The sequence below is a fragment of the Anopheles coustani genome, chromosome 2, assembly GCF_943734705.1.
Source record: "Anopheles coustani chromosome 2, idAnoCousDA_361_x.2, whole genome shotgun sequence".
In the NCBI taxonomy this organism is placed as follows: domain Eukaryota; kingdom Metazoa; phylum Arthropoda; class Insecta; order Diptera; family Culicidae; genus Anopheles; species Anopheles coustani.
In genome coordinates this window covers 45046775-45065829 of record NC_071289.1, presented here as the reverse complement: position 1 = coordinate 45065829, position 19055 = coordinate 45046775, and the positions used below count along the sequence as shown (strand labels likewise).

General features: G+C 42.8%; 1 protein-coding gene across 3 annotated transcripts in view; it reads left to right on the top strand.

Moving 5' to 3' along the window:
- Positions 1-1480: 1480 nt before the first annotated feature.
- Positions 1481-19055, top strand: part of LOC131266008 (neurogenic locus protein delta) — a 39359-nt gene continuing 21784 nt past the window's right edge. Inside the window, exons 1-2 of one of the 3 annotated variants that reach the window (XM_058268335.1) lie at positions 1481-1523; positions 2198-3814. In XM_058268335.1, the coding sequence (XP_058124318.1) occupies positions 3755-3814 (60 nt within the window). In that variant the 5' untranslated portion in view covers positions 1481-1523; positions 2198-3754. Of the gene's footprint in view, positions 1524-1579; positions 1603-2197; positions 3815-19055 lie in introns of those variants that run through there. The other 2 variants (XM_058268336.1, XM_058268337.1) reach the window with 2 other exon arrangements.

The window sequence follows — 19055 nt, the reverse complement described above, 5'->3', positions numbered from 1 at the left end:
TTTTACCATACTTTCTTCGCTGTTCGTGAGAAGAAAACAAAATTTTAACCAACTGTCAAAATTTTCCCACGGTTTTCGGCTCGTTACATGGTATGCTGCGACCTGTCTGTTAATTGTCTTTCTCGGGGTCCATACTACAGCGCGACGTCCCGTCACGAAACGCGACGTCGCCTGACAGGCGGCCGAACTCCATACAAAAAAAATGTCGCACAAATCGCGCTAGTGTAGAAACAGCGAAAAACGCGGCGTCGCGCCAGCTCTTGTCAAATGTCAATTCGAAACGTAAACAAACCGACAGCTGCACAAAACGTAAACAAACCGAATCACAAACGCGAACAAAACGAGCAATATTCTTCTCGAAACATCGGATTTTTCGTTGTACTACTTATTTTTAGGCTTCACAAATGTAGTTCAGTTATCAAACTCAGTTTTAATTGATATTTTTACGAAAGTTTTTTCGGGTGCCGAAACGTAAACAAACTGCTCTTCAACAAGTAGGAGATGATGTGGAAATATATACCTCCTACGGCGGGCAAAAATATCGTCGATGTTTGTTTAAGTTTGTTTTCTCAGTGAATTGCCAATGTAGAAGCGCCAAACTCATTCAGGGTGCATAAAATACGTAGCTAAACAAATATCATGCATTACTACCTCAAAACTCAATAAAAAATTTTAGCCGAATTTGTGCCCCAATGTGATACATATTTCCACATACTCTCCTACCTCTGTCGCGCTTGGCTTGCGCGATTGTTCTGCCGAAACTGGGCTACTTTCGAAACGGGACGTCGCGCTGCAGTGTGGACCCTGAGTTTGTTTTGAAACGAGACGTCGCGCTGTAGTGTGGACCCCGAGAAACAGTTTATGGCCTTATCACACTGGTCACCAATGGTGGCATGGAAAAAGCACTGGATTGTCAAACGACCATCGAAAACGAATGACATTGGAGTGGCTGGGGGTCCGTTGGTGAATGGGCTTACCCGTATCACCGAGCTGTCATTGTGTGGATTTTGCTGTATCTGGCATGCTAAGCTTGATTTGAAAGTGATTCATGTTTTTTAATTTTATTAATAATCAATTATAAGCATAATAAGATTATAAAATTTCGGTATTTTAATCTTAAACTGCCGAAAACCGCATGAACCGAAAGTGAATTATATAAACTCCCACTCCCAGGTGGCCTGCCTTATCACACTACCAAGAGGCACCATTGTGTCAAACTGGATGCCAAAACTAAAGGTTGACAGTTAGGTGGCTTTGCAAAGCCACCATTGGTGACCAGTGTGATAAGGCCATTAGGATCAAATCAGAACCGAATCAAATCAAGTCCCAAACAAATCAAATCTGATCCGAATCCCAATCGAATCAACTCTTTAGAATCTGTCAGGTGGGATTCGAATCTTTAGAATCCGTCTAGGGATCGAATCTTCGAATCTTCCGAATCCCGATTCAGTCAACACTTCGTGCCGACGTTAGTGATCAACTAGAATTCGTTGGAGACGCTTGGTTCCCGGTGGCGCGTAACGGTTGGTTGGCACATTGAACTTTCCGTAATTGTCGAAAAAGATACCGGTGCTGGGACCATTGCTCACTGCAGTACCTGCGGTAATTTGTGTACGGTTTAATATTTTGAGGAAAGCATCGCAAAACCGATGATGGAAGAGTGAAAATTCATATTCGAAATGCAATTCAAGTGAATTTTGCTAACGTGTATGCTCAAAGTGAGTGGCTGAAAAGGAAAAGAGGAAAGCATTTCTACTCTTGTGAAAAGGTTTTAGTAGCACTGAACAAAAGCGTCCATGAGCAACAGCTTGCGCGCAGTGTATGCTGGCGTTTGGTTAGTTTGGTTCGTACGCCTTGCAATGCCTCATCGTTTCTACTGGAACGAAAACTAATGCCAGCGTCCCGTGGCGTAAATATGCAACAATCCATTCAAACAACGTGCGCCCTTTTAGCATGTGCCGAGTGCGTTGTACCCTGATGTACCCGTTAGCAAAACGCGGAACAATAAGGGTTCAGAGGTGAAAATCGCCAAAATCCGTACTGCATATGGCTCGTCGGCCGGTTGGAATCGAAATCGAACCCTGAACACGAGCAAAGCGTCACTTCGGCAAACTGTTGCAGCGTGCCTCTCGTAGGGATCCAGATGTCCCGGCTTTTCTTCTTGGTTCGTTTGTAACGAAGTGCCTACTCGTTCCAGCATACATACACATCGACAGTTCGACTCTCCTACCCATCCCCTGCGGTGACTTTCTAGGACCCCGTTATGCAGTGTTTTCGTGAATGAAAACGCATTGGAAAAGGAAGGAGAAATAAATGGGAAAATTACAGTACGACGCCTCCGTCGTATAGTTTTCCGCGTAGCAGAGGCTCATCTGTGATATTCGAGGGGTTTTCGGTGTGCGATAGCATTCAGGCAGCCACGCTAAAAAGGCCGGTGAGTGCGTGGGGGAAGACGTGAGATGAAAATCTAGTGGTTTTTCTGCCGGTGCAATCGTTAAGTGCATGTGCGTGCATCGTAATTGCCGTCGTCGTTACTGTGAACCCACGAAAGGCCCGCTGTTTGCACCTCATTCCAGCGGTAGGGCGAATTCCAGAGTGGCTTCAGAGCGTTCGCTTTTGTTATAGTTGGTGCTCTTCGAAAAGTTTATCATCAAGCCGGATAACTGCTTACCCCTGCACGAGGGGCCCCTCGTACACCATAAAGAGGCCCAGGCCCTTGGCGTCTGGGGCACGTTGGACTAGGGCAGTGTGAGGGTAGCGACCAGGTGCCTTCGCAACCCCTTCCCTCCTACAACGGCCAAGCGATAATGGAGATTTTCGTGTGAAATTTTTGGTGAAATTTACCCCAAAGTGCGCGCGCGGATCATTGTCGATTGTTGTGGAAACCAAATCGTGAAGTAGCCGGCGAAGAAGGAGAAGAAATAGATGGAAAAAATCGGCTACCTGGGCAACCGTCTGTAGTCTTTCCAACTGCAGCCGAAGGTAGGAAGAGGGAAAGTGCGTGGCTGCAGCGCACAACGGGAATACATGCGTTTAAGCAAAGGAAGGAAAGGAAAAGAAGGAAAAGAAAGGAAGTGGTGCAGCTGAAAAACATGTTCGTTATTTTTTGGTTATTTTGTGCGGTATGAAGTGGCCGTGTGCGGAGCCGTAGTGCGCTGAAAAACCGCCGGAAAACGGCGTACCTAGAAACCAGTGGGAAGAGGGGTAAAAAAATAAAAGTGGTGGAAAAAGCAGCTCATCTAGCAGCAGCTTTGTTGCTGGCACGCAGCCTGCTAAGAGTGGTGCACCCAAGAAAAGTGCGAGTACGGTGTGCCGTGTATGTGTGTGTGTGTTTCGTATGTGGCTGTAGGAGCGTTGGTGTCGCAGTGGAGAACGGTGGCCAAGCGGAACGCGCCGCACTTATTGGGAAGAAAAATAGCAAACGAATCTCACGAAGTAGCCGATCAGTAGAAGAATAGGTGCTGGAAAGAAGAAGTTCCTTCCGAGAGAGTGTCGCGGGAACAAGCCCAACAGCAGCATAATCATTGTTGCTAGCGGTTTCTATCTACCCGTTGTTTATTCGGGGCGGTTTCGCGGTGTCTCGTTGTTTTTAAGCTCCATTTAATTTTCGGCCCTTCGCAACCCCCTCAGGAGCGTGTGCTCTTCGGGTGCTGTCTGTCCATCACCTGGAGGCAGAAAACTAGCGATTTTTCATAGTTTTCCACCCGTCAAAGCGCGCGCGATCACGCCGTTGCTTTAATTTACCGCTCAGACCATGAATTGGATGTACATCTTAGCCTACGTCTACATATCGTCACATTTTCTGCTGCTTGAGGTAAGTCGCGAAACTCTAAAATGATTCAATTTCAGTCTAAAGCACCTCACGAGCGTGCAGTGCTGCGCCCTTCTCTTTTCGTTTAATGATTTCCCACAGCCAGATTCTAGTCGTTTCTGTCCCACTGCCTTCGGTTGGCCGCGCGAGAATGTGCAAAAAGAATGAAGAAATTAAGAGAAAAAAGGCTGGAAAATTACAAGGATTGAATGATTGGGTGATTAAAAGCGGGCGGATTGGGAAGGAAACGAGCGGGAAGAATGTAGCCGACGGATCGCATTAAGTAGCTCTTGGTCCCTTGGTCTTGGCGGATTGCCGGGTGGATTGGAAAGGAGGGCGCGCCTTGTATGTGCACGATTGAATTCTGCTTACTCTACGTGCAACATCTTCAGGGACGAACGGGAGCGCTGCAAGTAAAAAAAAACCGCGCGAAGCGATCGTCTTTAATTTTAACGATTTTAGGAAAGCATTTCACTTCTTTTTCTCCTGCCATCATTGCGAATGTTGCATGGTTTATTTCCATGGCGGGCAACAGCTTAAGCAGCAACAAAAATGTGCAGTTTATTTGTTTGTTTTTACCTCTTCTCTGCTGGTCCCGTGCGTTGCAACGTCCACGTTTCTTATGCTTCCTTTCCACAGAGTATCAACTTTTTTTAATAATCCATTCGAAAGGTGCTTCAGTATGTCAGCAGCATTCGCCGCGATAGACTTCAGGTTCCACCTGGCTGGCTGTTTTGGCCGTGCGTGGTGGTGTAGGTAACGTAGAAGGAAGATGCCTGCCTTGCTGGTGTGCGTGTGCTTACGGAATCGTCGATGTTTTACCTTTTTATTGCTTTTAATTTTATATTTCCTTTCCATCCGCTCCGTTTGCTTCGACGCTCGGCCTTTCAAGCCGTTTGTTGCCTGCACGAGTGAAAAGAAGAGCCTTGCTAGCACGCCGGGATGGAGAAGCGTGAAGTAAACTGTTCGCTTAGCCTCACGTGCGCATTGGGAAGCGCAAGGGATTTCTCCTCTGGCCAAGAAACCAATTGCGATGTGTATTGGAGCACCTTCTACTGAAGTAGAGCTTAGCTGTATTAGTTTGTGCGGTGTGTAGGTTATTTTTGGAGAACGATGCAGATGGAGTGAAAATTAATTGGAAAAGGAGAAAGAGAAGAAAGTTATGGAGGTATTCTGATCAAAAATAAGATCTATTATCATGCCGGGGATTTTCGTTTCCTAAAACATTTATATTTATATGATATCATTTTAATTTTTACAATCAATTCCACTTCTCAGTATCAATATGTTCCACTTGTGTTAATTGAAATAATAAAATATTTATGATCTTTTTCGATGATAACTGTTTGATACCATAGATTTTTTTCAATTTAGGCATACAGTGGAAAGTCGATTATCCGCGGCCAGATTAACCGGGGGTCGGATTATGCTTGGGCCTAACAACTGAGCACTGCACAACTGTATTGAACTTCTCAACAACTATCAGATTAGTAAAAATTATTCTTACAGCAATTTTGAGCCCTAATAATTTATTTAACTTATTTCAACCTTTTTTAAACAGATCATTTAATTATTCACCAATTTCAATTTATTTTCACAGTCTACAATCTGTGTATGTTGATAGTTGCATTTCGAATGCTTTATTTTTATATCCTTTTCCATACACATTGTATGGACGGACATGGCGTCTGAAAAGTTTTTATTTGCATAATTTCTCTGTTTCTTTCTCTTTATTTGTGTAGCCTCCAGCTCTTATGATTTTATACAAGACTCACGTTGCAGCTTACTGCTGCTAAACAAGACATTAAAAAAACAGTCAAACCGTTTCGTGTGGTGACCACATGATAGGTGATGGCTATCTGGCATCATTAGGAAACGGCAGGTAGCCTGAAGCGAAAGGAGTCTGTCGTGCTGATGCTGCCGGTCGATCCCAGCAACCATAGTGACCTTTTTGGTTGAGAAACTACGCGCTGTGTGTAATTAATTTATTTTTTTCTACCCTTTTTCCTACTGTTGATAACGACTAGCCATATACAATATTCTAATGAATGTACCCGGTCCCAGCAAAGCGACGTATGCAGCCTCCAGGAATTACGGAGCGTCTCACTTTTAAAAGCTGCAGAGCTACCATGCATTGCGCTACAAGCGTGCAAACATCTGTTGTTGTTTCCGCCTTTTTGCTCTCTGTTGCCGCTTCAACGCTGGTAACAATGTTTTTTGCCGCTGTTCAACATCACATACCAATCCGTCGATGTTAATCGTTCTAGATTGGTGAAGTTACACCACGCACAACTGGCTTCCGTTAAAAATGCTAAGTTGTGGGAATAAGGCAATAATAGTTTTGTGTTTGTTGATGTTCCACTTGATGTAATTGGAATAAAATGCAGTCCATTCTTTTACATTGCGGGATGCATAAAATATTCGTACTGTTACTATTTACATCCGGAAAATGTAGACCTCAGACAAAAATTAAACCGGCATATTGTGGATTGACATTGATACCACACAGAGAGTACTTACAGGGATTTTCAGATGATACCATAACAGTAGCAGCATTTATTCCAACTGCAGCACATGATATTCCAATAGCATCAGTTGATTTTATAACGCGATCACGTTTATTATAACTGTATCAGTTGAAATCAGAAACGTAGCAGTTGATATTATAAAGTTGGTATGGCAGGTCGAGCGATGTACGTAACTAGCAAGTATAAACGTAAGTCGCACGAATGACAGCCCAAGGTTGATCTACATATCAGGTGGGTTCATAACGAATTAAGCTCTGAAAATCTCTGTAACATTCCGAGAAAAGGTAGGTTGTAGGTCACTTTGTTTTGAAGAAACTCACAAAAAGGCTCAACATCGATGACAAAAATTACATTCGTGGATAGAACTAGGGATAGTACTAGAAACCGACATCTCTCGTTTTTATTCAACCACTGCTGCTGCTGAATGCTCTTAACGTCATAAAAACTATACTACTCGAGTTTTCTAACTTGGTTTTCTCTAGATCATCAATCTAGATTGGGATTGAAAGGGTTAAGAAAGATCGCCTTGGCAATACCCGGTCGACAAAAATTCACATTTTTTACAGCTGTCATGTAGTTTCAGCAAGTTTTTCCATGGCAGATTGCAGGGTCTCTTGCTGGAACTACATAGTAGCAGCAAAAATTTAAATTTCTGTCAACCGGGTAAGTAACAGAATACTAGTGTTGTGCTTGATGAATCTTTTGACGAGGCCCATTCATATGAATCTTTCGCCTAAGATTCATTCAGATGGATTCATGTATCTTTGAGGATTCGAATCTTCTAAGCTTAATGAATCTTCCATGGATCTGTCATGAATCTCCACGATTCTTCCAATTGGCGATTGCCGTGAACCATGCGGCTAAAAAAGGGGTCCCTCTGCCAATTTTTGGCTGATCACTTTTCATCACTTGGTGTGTCTTTGGAATTCATGAATCTTTCGTCGAGAGATAAAAACGTAAAGAATCGGCCGGCTAAAACGTAAAGAATCTGAATCTGATTTACACAACTCTACCAAATACCCATCATGAGCCGATACATTTTTGTAATCGATGTGGAGTCTTCAAAACAAAGTGACCTATACTAATTTTCATTCCGAATGTTTAGTACCTGTTGGATAGAGCAGACTTTTATCTACAATACATCTTCTTCTTCTTCTTCTTGGCGTAACGACCTTACGAGACTTGTTTCCCTGTTGTACGTGGATAGTCAGTCCTCTCGTACGGGGAAGGGTCCGGTCTCGGTTGGGATTCGAACCCACGCCGTCGAGGTGGTGAGAGCCCCGGCGCTCATGGGCCGATTTTCTAACCGGCGCTACCGCTCGGCTGTCGCGGACCCCCATCTACAATACATATGCCGTTTAACTGTTTATCCTAGGTCATGTATTTTCTGTGATACCCAGAGTAGAGGAAGTGTTTTAAGTTGGAAGTTGTCCTTTCTACCTACCGATTCCTACAACACTAGAAGCATTTCTTTTTTCACGGGTTCCTTCGAACGCAGACTTCGTAGAACAGGATCTAAATTGTTTTGCCTTTCTAGCCTTGAAATGCAATCGATATTCCTGTTGCAGGTGAAGCATTCGTTGGCCTTTTCTCTAATAGTTCATTTGTTATTTAGAGTATTTTACACCAACTATTCCATTTTTTTTTTGTTAGGGTTGAGCTCTTTGTTCGAATTTGCATACTTCGATCTTTATTTTTTGTACGAACTAAGCTATATAACATCATACATTTCTCCTATCTATAATGTGACGAAACTTATTTATTCCATTGAATTTTTCGATTTTCCTCAAGAAGGAATATTACGTTAGCTAGACAGTTCGAAGTGCTTTTAAAAACCGTTTAACTTAACACAGGAATGATTCTGCAAGAAAATCTAAAATGGCCACTTCGCTGGATGTTGAATTATTTGGGAATTTGCTGCTACTGTGGACAGGAATAATCATGTTTGCTTAAGGTTTACTTACAGTGACCGGCAGGAAAAAGTGCCCACTTCGAATTTTGTTGATTTTCGCTCAATATTTTTTTCTCAATCCAACTAAATATACTGCAAGTATTTTTCGTATATTGATTTACATATTTCATATAAGATCCACTAATAAGTAAGCGAAAGAAAAACATATTTTGATTTTGAGAAAAAAATAATAAAAACAAGTATCTAAAAAAGCAGTGACAAGAAAAAGTGCCCACTTCAGTTGTTCATTATTATCCATAAAAATAAGAAATAATAAATGCATTTTGATATTTTATGTGTTCTCTTTTAGCTTTTAGAACCTGCTGAAGGCGCTTTGGGATACTTTCTACTAGAATTTTTAGTTTTTGGGGTTTTTATTCTTCTGAAGCGCGCAGTAGAGCTTCAAAATTGTCGTTTTTATTCGATACATCAGTTTTGTCCACCCTGGCATCGAGAATTGCCCACAAATTCTTAATCTCCGGGCTCTGAGGAGGCCATTTCAATACTTTTGTCCGATAAGACGGGAAGAAAGACTTCGTCTTCTTGGCAGTGTGTCGAACTTGGCCCCGCCGGGCTGCGTCGAACTTGGCCCCGCAGGGCTGCGTCGAACTTGCCCCCGCCGGGAGAACTAACTTCTCTTCAAGGCCCGTTAGGATCAGTGAAATCTCCAGATTTTGTTGCAGGATGTTTATGTTTATGTTGTAATCTGCAGTCTTAACACCGTAAATGTTCCCAAGGCTCCCCACTCCACTGGACAACCCCAGACCACCATGTTGCCTCCTTCATGGCATACTGTGTCCTGGATGTGGCGAACCTGCAGCATTGTCTTCTTCGATCTGCACTGTATACGTTCATGCCATCTTCGATTAAAAATTTCAAATTTTGATTCGTTAGACCACAGAACCGTTTTCCAGTACACTAGAGGCATAGCAGCATGTTCCTCAGCGAGCTTAAGACGCTTGGCCTTATTGGCCTTGCTGATATAAGGGCGCCTCCTATCAAATCTGCTCTTTAACTCGTATGCAACAAGCCGGCGACGGATAATTCTTTCAAAAACTGATGGCTGAAGTATTTCCAAGATCTCCCTGACATTTACTTTTGAATTTTTCTTGACCTCACGAATGATCTTAGCGTCCATGCGCGCATTTGTTTTGCGCTTGTCTCCTCTACGAGGGCGATCCTCCACCGATCGGTGCGTTTAAAATGTAACTATGAATTTTCCTACCGCTGCGTTGTGGATTTACTTTAATGTAGATAAGTGCCATAAAACATATTTTATGCTATTTAATTTCTTGTAACACTCAAATTAATGAGATACCTAAACCTAATATCAACAAATTGTATATTTACAACCAAACATGAATTAAACACGTGATCATACGTGTATAAATGTCAGAAATAGTGCTAACAAACCTAAAAAATATGAAAACGCAATAAATTGGTTAGCCCTCCATGCAAAACTTTATGCAAAACTCGAAATTTCAAAGTGGGCACTTTTTCTTGTCACTGTTTTTTAGATACTTTTTTTATTATTTTTTTCTCAAAATCAAAATATGTATGTTTTCGCTTACTCATTAGTGGATCTTATATGAAATATGTAAATCAATATACGAAAAATACTTGCAGTATATTTAGTTGGATTGAGAAAAAAATATTGAGCGAAAATCAACAAAATTCGAAGTGGGCACTTTTTCCTGCCGGTCACTGTAGGATGAAGAGGAAGATAGAAGGGGCATTCTCGTCTAGTTTATTTTAAAAATCAGCGTGACAACGTTTCGTCATCTGAATTTGGAACATGGAAGCTCATGCGGCAATGAAGTTGCTTTCAAGAAGCAATTATAAAGATTGAAACCACTTATTCCATCGTCAGAGATAATTTTTGTGGGATAGTTCACTCGACTAGAAGTCGGCTCAAACCCATTCGTGTGGAAAGAGCTTGGGTAACAACATAAACTGACTTGATGGAATGCATGCATGCCATGAAATACAACAAACTACAACGACAAACAAGGAAATACCCAACGTTCCAGTAGTGGACAACGTATTCAGATTGTACACTTCTCCGATGGCTTTACGGAATAAAATCGAATCATCGAACGTTCCTTCAAATTCTCACGCATCTTCTTGATTTATTTATTTTAAAAGCTTCAGCGATTCTCTGTTCCGATCGTGTTGGCGTATCCTGCAGATCTTTGAATGGGATCGGGAAATCATGGCCGGAGACTCGAAGCAGCTGGCAATGTGGAGAATTCTTTTTTTACCTGTTGCGTTGCGTTTCCTTACCGTTTGTGTGCGTGCACGAAATGGCTTGCTCCTCTTTTCTTCAGCTCCGAGCAAACCTGCTGCTGCTTTTTTGCATTTCTCCTGTTGCACCTGGAACGTTGCCGAATCGATCGACAACGACATGAGATCGTAGTATGTGTTGACATGAAAAAAGGCCGGTATTGCAGCGGAACGAGTGTACGTTTGGCAGTGTGTCATGTGCAAAACGAAAAAAAACATGTTCATGCGTTTGCAGTAGAGGTAAAGATTTTTTTTTGCCACGATTTGGGTGCACGATGGATGGTCGTGGAGAAAATTCGAAACATACACAAGCACAACACACAACCGTGGGGTGAAAAAAGAAAAGGAAACCGTTCAAAACACACAACGCGTAAAAATTTGTCCTGTTTGTTGCTTAGTTCTTTTCTCTTTCCTTCTTTCTCCTGCGGGGGTACGGATCGCATCCTACTATAATGTATTTGGCTGTCAGATATACGATTACAGAGCGGTGGAATAGCGCAGGAATGATGCTGCTGCCGCGGTTTGGCTGTATCGGTGTGCTGTCGAGGATACGAGAAAAGACTGGTGCAGCAAGCAGGTCGTCGGGCTGTGCAGTGTCGCTGGGTGCGGGGGACGTACAGTTGGCGGCAACGGGTAGAGACCGGTAAACGATCGTATGAAGCAGCGAAAAAGAATTCGAAAGAATATCGAAAACGCGCTTGGCTATCCTCCCGATCGGCAACGTGGTATCAAATGGGAGAAACGCACACCGGCGCATAGTGGGCCATCAGCGCGCACACCGGCTTATGGTTTAGGCGAAGGGGCGGGTAGGGTCAGGTAAACGGAGTAGCGGATGAAGATCGAATGATGGATACCTGGATGCTAGTAGATGAGGGAGAGGATTGTGGTGGCCCAGAGGTACACGTGATCGCACGCGATCGTGTGCGTTTGTGTATGTGTAGGGAAATGAAGAGAAGGGAACGAGAATGTATGTAGGCAGGTAGGCCACAATGCAGGGTAAAGGTAAACATGTTCGAAAAAGCGACGTATAGGTTTATATTGATGTTCGAAGTTTGGTTTGGTTTGTTTGCGGGGGCGGGGGGGGGGGCTGGGGATTAGTATTGGAGCTGCCAGGTGAAGTACGGACCTCGTGCGGACACCGCAAAGCGGAGGAGAGAAAGAGATAGCTTTTTTTCATTTTTTAAAATGAATCATACGGTTGTGTAGAATAAATAAGAAGTCGGTGGAGTGGGAGAAGTGGCAGCGAATAATGCGAATGAACGGTGCCGGGCGTGATGAGCAGAGAAGGAAGAAGGAAGAAGTAGGTGGTACAAGAAGGTGAAGAAGGGGTACGGAGAAGGAACGGTGGCGACCACAGTGTTGGTATGGTTAGTCGGTTGTGTGTTGGGCGGGTGGCGCACGATGTGGATGAATTGTTTCCCACGGTTCGAAAATATATACGAAAGGAAGGATGCAAGAGCAAACGGGCGAACGAATGAGCGAGCCAAGGAACGAACGAATAAACCGGCAAAACTAAACCCAGCCAGCAGCAGCAGCAGCAACAGCGGCAACAAGAGCAACAATAATAGCATCGGCTCCAGCGCGCTGTGGCAGGTCGTCTCTTGGTAAGGCAAGGGACGAATCGGGCACAACTCAGTGGCGGAAAGGAGAGGGAAAATAAAATGTGAGAGAGTGTATTGTCGTCAGCTAAACTGCTAAAAAGAAGACGAGCGAATGAGGTATCGAGCAAAACGCGCTGGCGAATGTTGAATCTTGGAAGTAAAAGAGTTATGGCAGGACAAGAAGAGCGAGACGCAAGCGAAGAAGAAGCCCGAATGGATCGATGGAAAAAAAAGGATGGTGATAGGTGGCAGGTGGCGTGCTTGAATGGGCGAAAGGAGAAGCTTATGACGACATTAAAACAAACGCTATGTAATATCTCGAAGCTATAAATGCATTTATGTGTGTCGAGAGTGCGACAAGGCAAACGGGAGTTGAAAGGAGAGAACAAACTGTGTGAGCGTGTTGAACGGGATGGAATTTCTAATATCTATTACTATCTATTCTCTTAGCGAATCGCAAAGCTTAGTGCTGTTAATCTAAGTTTCACCAACGAAGTGTATGGAAGAGTTTAATGTTGAACAGATAGTAAAGGATGGGTCAGAAAATGGAGGAAGGGGGTTGGATGGGGAAGTAACAGGGTAGAAGGAGTCTCTAGGTGCCATCAACATATTATGCCACCAGGGCGAATCCGTTTTGATAGGGGAAAGTGTTCCGAAATGCAATTCGGACGGGACCAAATAAATATGTTAAATGTGAGGAAATTTATTCTTTTGCTTCTCCTTCCTTTTCTTTTTCTCCTTTTTCTTCTTCTTCTTCTTCTTCGATAAGGATTTACCCCAGTACGGCTTTTGAATCCTGGGCAAGCTATCCTGGAGACATAGACCTCTATAGTTTTAAGGACCAGTTTCTAAGGCCATATGTCCTAATTTTCTGTGATTGTCCTCACTATCTGTGTGAGTCAGCCAACCGGTTAACCGTACTTGCCGGTAACCTATTTCACGACAACCGTGCACTGCTAACCGCACGAATCCACTCCAAACTGTTACCATTGGTTTATTCAATATATCCTATCTTTTAAGAACATACGAAGAGAACAATTGGTCTTTTAAATGCTTTTAAAGTACCCTTAGTACACAATTTGATACATGCACTTTCTATTCTGTTGTTTATATTTGTATTTAGAAACTATGATTTGGGAGTCCGCGACAACCGAGCGGTAGCGCTGGTTAGAAAATCGGCCCATGAGCGCCGCCGAGGCTCACCGCCTCGATGGCGGGGGTTCGAATCCCAACCGAGACCGGAACCTCCCCTGTACGAGAGGGGCAAATCTCGTAAGCCCTTAATCGGGCAGGCATGACCAAACAAGGTCGTTAGCCCAACAAGAAGACATGACTGCAACGCAATTTTCGATTCGATAATACATCGGAATTGAAGTTTTGATTTTTTCCAGCTTTATTTATTCAAAATGTTAAATGTACATCTAGCGAAAAAGTGTGAGCTATACAAAGTATGTTAAGTAACATTTAAAAATTAACATCTATATAATTCTAAAATCCACATCTTCAAGGTCAATTTGTGTCGTCATTTGTTATCTACAAAATATGAAATTATGTTTAAAAAATAGTCAAAAGATAGCCAACAATGATACTAAAAAGTAACCATTTATGGATTTGAAAAATCTTCAAAAATTACGAAGTTATAGCGTGTTAAAAAGAGCGATCAAAATGACCGCTCAAAAGCATTCGGGCAAAATTCCAAAGCAATCTAATCTAGTGTTAATGAAAAAACTACACTTACTGTTTTAAATATAAATGATTTCTTAATATAAAATTAACGCGTATAATGTACGGATTTCTTTAAGTACAAATTCATGTCCAATGGAACTACTTGGACTTTGGTAACGAGTCAGTTTTTATCATTTTGAAAGTTTTTTTGTTGAATGATCTTCTACAGAATTTATAGAAAAAGTAATAATTAAAATGAAAAAATAATCATCTAATAAAAATTTCGGACTTCTGCATCTGTGCCATTGGGAACACGCTCCCTTACGTCAGTGTGGAGGCTCTCTGGAGCTTTGGGGATTCTCATCTTCCCACGAAGTGAAAAAAGAAAACCAAATCAACATATACCCATGCACACAGGGGACGACCTCCCGTGGATACCGGTTTTTCAACGTTTTTGCGGTGCTGCTGGGTTTGTCGTTTCGAAGACACACTTCCGCTAGGAGTGAATCACCGTTTAAAACTCTCACGATTTTCTTTTTCATTATTCGCTTGTTGCCCCATCTCTAGATGCGGATATTAAAAGCTAAGCAGTGATGCCGACTATTTAGGTATTTGGTGTTTCACTGGTTTCCGATTGATTTTAATCGTTGATCGCGGTTGATTGTAGGTGTCGATGTGTGTTTACCAAATCGCGACGATCCACCATGCTTGTGTGCTGCAAAAGGAACGGGATCGGGCCTACAAATCGATATATTGGTACACTCATCTAGGTCGACCTTCAACTTCCACCGCATCATGATGCAATCCATTGGCACTGAGAACAAGATTTGTGGGTACAAATTATCGTGTCACAGTTAAACAGTGTCTACGACTTTGTGATACTGCGTAAGTGACATAGGCGATATTGCACAAAAATGCTGAATATCTTGTCTGTTTGCAAATAATGCTGGTTCTAATTACAAAATAATCAGTTTTGTTGTCATCTGATCATCAGAACTTAGCTGCTTAAATGAACACAAGTTTTTACCATATAACTATGTTTTTTAAAAGATATTATGGCTTTTTATAGTTCAGCATTTAGTGAATTGGTAGATACAAATGCCATGAAAAAATCGATTTTGCTTTTTGAACGATTAATTATAATTTGAGCAAATGGGAAATAGGATGATGATTTGATTTTCCAGGTTATCTTTAGTAAATAACGTAATTATCACTGCCATATCTCCAACGCAGGGAACAACAATTAGTTATTCAACATATCAAGTTAATCCACGTACGAACATTTCTGTAAAACATTTGACTCGTGATTAGTTCTTTCCTAAGAATGGATTGTACACTTCGAAAATTTACAGAAAAAGAGTTATATGTGTATTGGTTTTCAGGGTTTCTCTTCGTTTAATGCGCTGTGCAACGATGGCAAATGACAAATAAACAGAAAATTCCTTAATCGTGAATGTTTGGCTGTTTAAAAGTGGATTTTTTCTTCTTTCTGTCAGTAACTCTTTGGTCCCTGACCGAGCACTTCGTTTAGAAGTTCTGGAAAGAATTTCACGTATTTACCGGCAGTACCGCGTTTCTGTTCCCATGAAGGGCGTCGTCGATTTGCGCCACTGAAGGAATAAAAACGGAAACCCCCGGACTATCATTCGTATCCCGGGAAGCAGAGGAAAAGTACGTAGCGGTGGCTGGGTGGTGGGTCTTCAGCCGAGGATTAAACATTTTCCGCAACAATCGAATCGACAAAGGCCACAGTCGCATGGTATTTCCTTTGCTTTAGCCCTGAAGTTGGAAAAAACAACGATTCCGGGTTGTTTCTGGAATGCATTGGTAGTCCAGAGGCGGAACCTCTGTTAGTGTACTTACTTTTATTTCGGCATGCAGTAGATACTTTTCATCATTTTTCAACTTTATTGCAGCTACAGGAAGAGAGGACGCGTGAAGTTACGTAGAAAGAAAGCCACGCTTCACAAAGTCATTTACTTGCAAACGAAGTCCTCACCATCACGCAAAAGAAGCTCGCAAGGGATAAACGGGAGCGCAGAACCACCGGTAGCGTGTGGAAATTGAAGAGAATGGGCAGTAATTCAAGGGAAGATTAATCGAACGAAATTGATCAAGGTTTGCACATCGATCAACCGAACGAACACAAAGGCGGGTGTAAGAAAATGAAATAAAAAACTAACAAAATCACGTAGGTACAGATTGTTGTGTTGCTTCCTCCGCTCACTTGTCCGGTGGTGGGGAAGTTCAAAGAAGGGAGTCGCTGCTTTGGCCCCGGGTGTTTCCGTACATTAGGAGTATGTGTTGGGCTCCCGTTGGGCTAAGCACTTCTGGAAGGGTAGCTTGCTTCAAGGCGTGAAACGATGACGCTGCAAGTCCTGGCAAGAAGACGGCCGGCTGCGGGGGCGGCTTGTGCTTAGGCGCTCGGTGATTCCCTCCCAAGAACAGGCAGAGGGTGCCCTCTAACGAAGCTGGCACGCCGCCGCCCTCAAGACGCCCCCCTTCGGTCACTTTCGTTGATCCGCCGATTGTGATCGACAAAATTGATTGTCTTAAAGGAGATGCTATCTCTAGCTCGCAATTGGCAGAAGGGTTGGGGTTGCCGGAAAAGGGGAGAAGAGATCAAAACAGGACGAGATAAAGAAACGCGAAAGAGGGGGACAGGAAAGCTAGAGAGGGCCAACGGAGAAGGCGCAATCAAACAAAAGATCGATCAAAAAGTGTTCGAGCAGATGAATGGAACGATGATGCATGATCACGGATTGTTGCTAAGAGACGAAAAGGGGGAATGCTTCCTTCGGCCGCCGGCAACGCAACATGATGGGGCCGGGAATAGGGGAAAGGAAGGCTCGCGCAAGAACCATGAAATAAGCGCACAAAATCGTATTTAAATAAACAGAACATACCGCGACAGGGAGTCACACTGCTGGGCCGCCATCTTTTCCCAACCGTTTTCTCTCCCACGTGGTGGTTGGCGCTCTTCCGCTCGCCTTCGCCGCTGCGAAGAAGGAACGGCCGGTTTGAAACGGTCGGAAACAACGAGGAGAACGAGGGCAGACCAGGCAGCGGGAGTGATGGTTTTGGACTATTGATGGAATTGCCATTAATGCGCCTATTGAAATGAAGAGGTTTGTTAACCGACTTGTGTGGAACCGGTAAATTTGATCGGTAAACCCATCAGCAGACAACGATCGAACCGCGGGTTGAGCGGGAGATAGAAAAATAAGGAAGAATAAATAAAAGAAAGCGAAAGAGATGCGAAGAGCCGCGAAAGCTTGTTGATGATAGTGGAACGAGGAAAGACGATACGTGGTGGTGGCGAGGATCAAGGAAATCAACTGTTAGTGTTAATTTTTTATTCTTGTTCGCCTTTGTTGGCCCCGTTGTGTGCTGTAGTATTGTTTTTATTGATGTTTTCTCTTTATTTTGTGTGTTTACACTTCAGATGTGAGGGGTGATTAAAAGCATGAAAAAGGATGGGATAGCTGTGTGCTGGTCGGAACGGGTTGGCGTGGTAGATGTAAGAGGGTAGGGATTCTTATGCTACTGAAGAAGCAAAAGCCGCCCTGCGCGCGGGCCCAATCTAGCCTTATTCTTCGGTCCGTACAAGAGCGATCTGTTGTCCATCCTCTACTAAACCTATTCTCACCTAGCCAATGGGTTTCTTCCCCTTTCTTTGAGCGCACAATCGGTAGGCCTGAGAACAGGCCGCACACTCTGGCCGTTGCGGAGGTGGGTTTTGGGTCTGAGAATGCGCAACAACAGGATCGCGAAGGTCTTTGATGATGATGATGATGGTGATGAGATATTGTTTTCCTTGCTTTTTGATTGAATGATTCCACTGTGTGTTGTGCTTAATGCATACATCCGGAGAATATCGGTGGGAGAATAAAAACAGACACATTCACTCGATAGTTATGCCAAGCCAAACTGTTAGAATCTGTTCGGATGCTGTGTATGCTTAAGCGGTTGGGCTTAATTCTACGGATTATGCTAGGGAAGGAAATTGCCATCGAATTCTGGGTGTGTAAGTTGGTAACATATTGTTGGACACATATGGGAGACAAATCTACATAAACAATGCCAGCTAACATGCATACGCAGAAGCTCAGGAAACAAACATTTTCGACACATTAAAATCAAACAGGCCGGACGCATCGTTAAAAGCTACAAACATTTCAAAGCTCACTGTGTGAGGTTTGATACCTGGTTGTCAGATAGTCGGTTGAGTCAACAGGCGACACGATGTTATCACCTATAAACTCTTTTGGGCATGTATTTGCTGAGTAACATCATCTTGCCCCGTCAATAGAAAAATGTCAGTGAAAAGGATTCCATAAATTTGCTTGAGTTATTGTAGTTGTTTAAAAATTAGGCTTTTTTTATATAAACATTTACCTTCAATTAATTTGTTTCCATTAATTATTCTATTGCAATTGATTAGTTAATCCTGGGGTTTATTATCCGGATGCTCGAAGGGCGGGCCAAAAATTTAAAGCACGTCATACGCCTTCAAGACTTTTAATGACTCTAAAATCTTAATGAAAACATTTATGAATTGTATATCGTTGGTTCACATAATTTTCTGGAACTCTCGATTTTTAAGTTGTGACTAAATCGCTTTTTTATCAAACACGTTTCATCTATTGGAGGAGGATGGGCTTTTTAGAAGCTTTAAGTACTACTACGTTTTGTCAAATACTTATTTGGATTTTCCCCGTTCATTTGAAGTGACCTAGACTAGCTTTCAAAAGCTTGAAATTTAAATAAATTCAATTAGCAAACTTTTCACTTTGGTAGCATGTATAAAGCATCAAGATAGAGGTACGAACAAATTGGTGTATTAAATGTGTTTAAAAATACAATACCGATTTTAAAGAGAGTTTAATACCATTGGAAACACGAAGCCCCAACCGAAGCACGGTCCCGAAATGTAAAACCCTAAGGTATGTAACACACGAAATAAGCGCGGAACAAAAGAACTCTTCCACTGGAGGAATCCCTATCGGGAAGGGTATGGAACGACAAAAAAAAGTAAACTCCCTTCTACTTCCTGCCCGTATCAAATATCCTGCATAGATTTTTGGATAAAAAACCTTTCAAGCTCTTCAATTTGTGGAACCGACCGGCGTGCCAACTGTTGTGCTACGTGTGGCGAGCTTGAGCCAGACGGATATATATTTTCCTTTACGTCCGTTTGCTGTTCCTGGTTCATT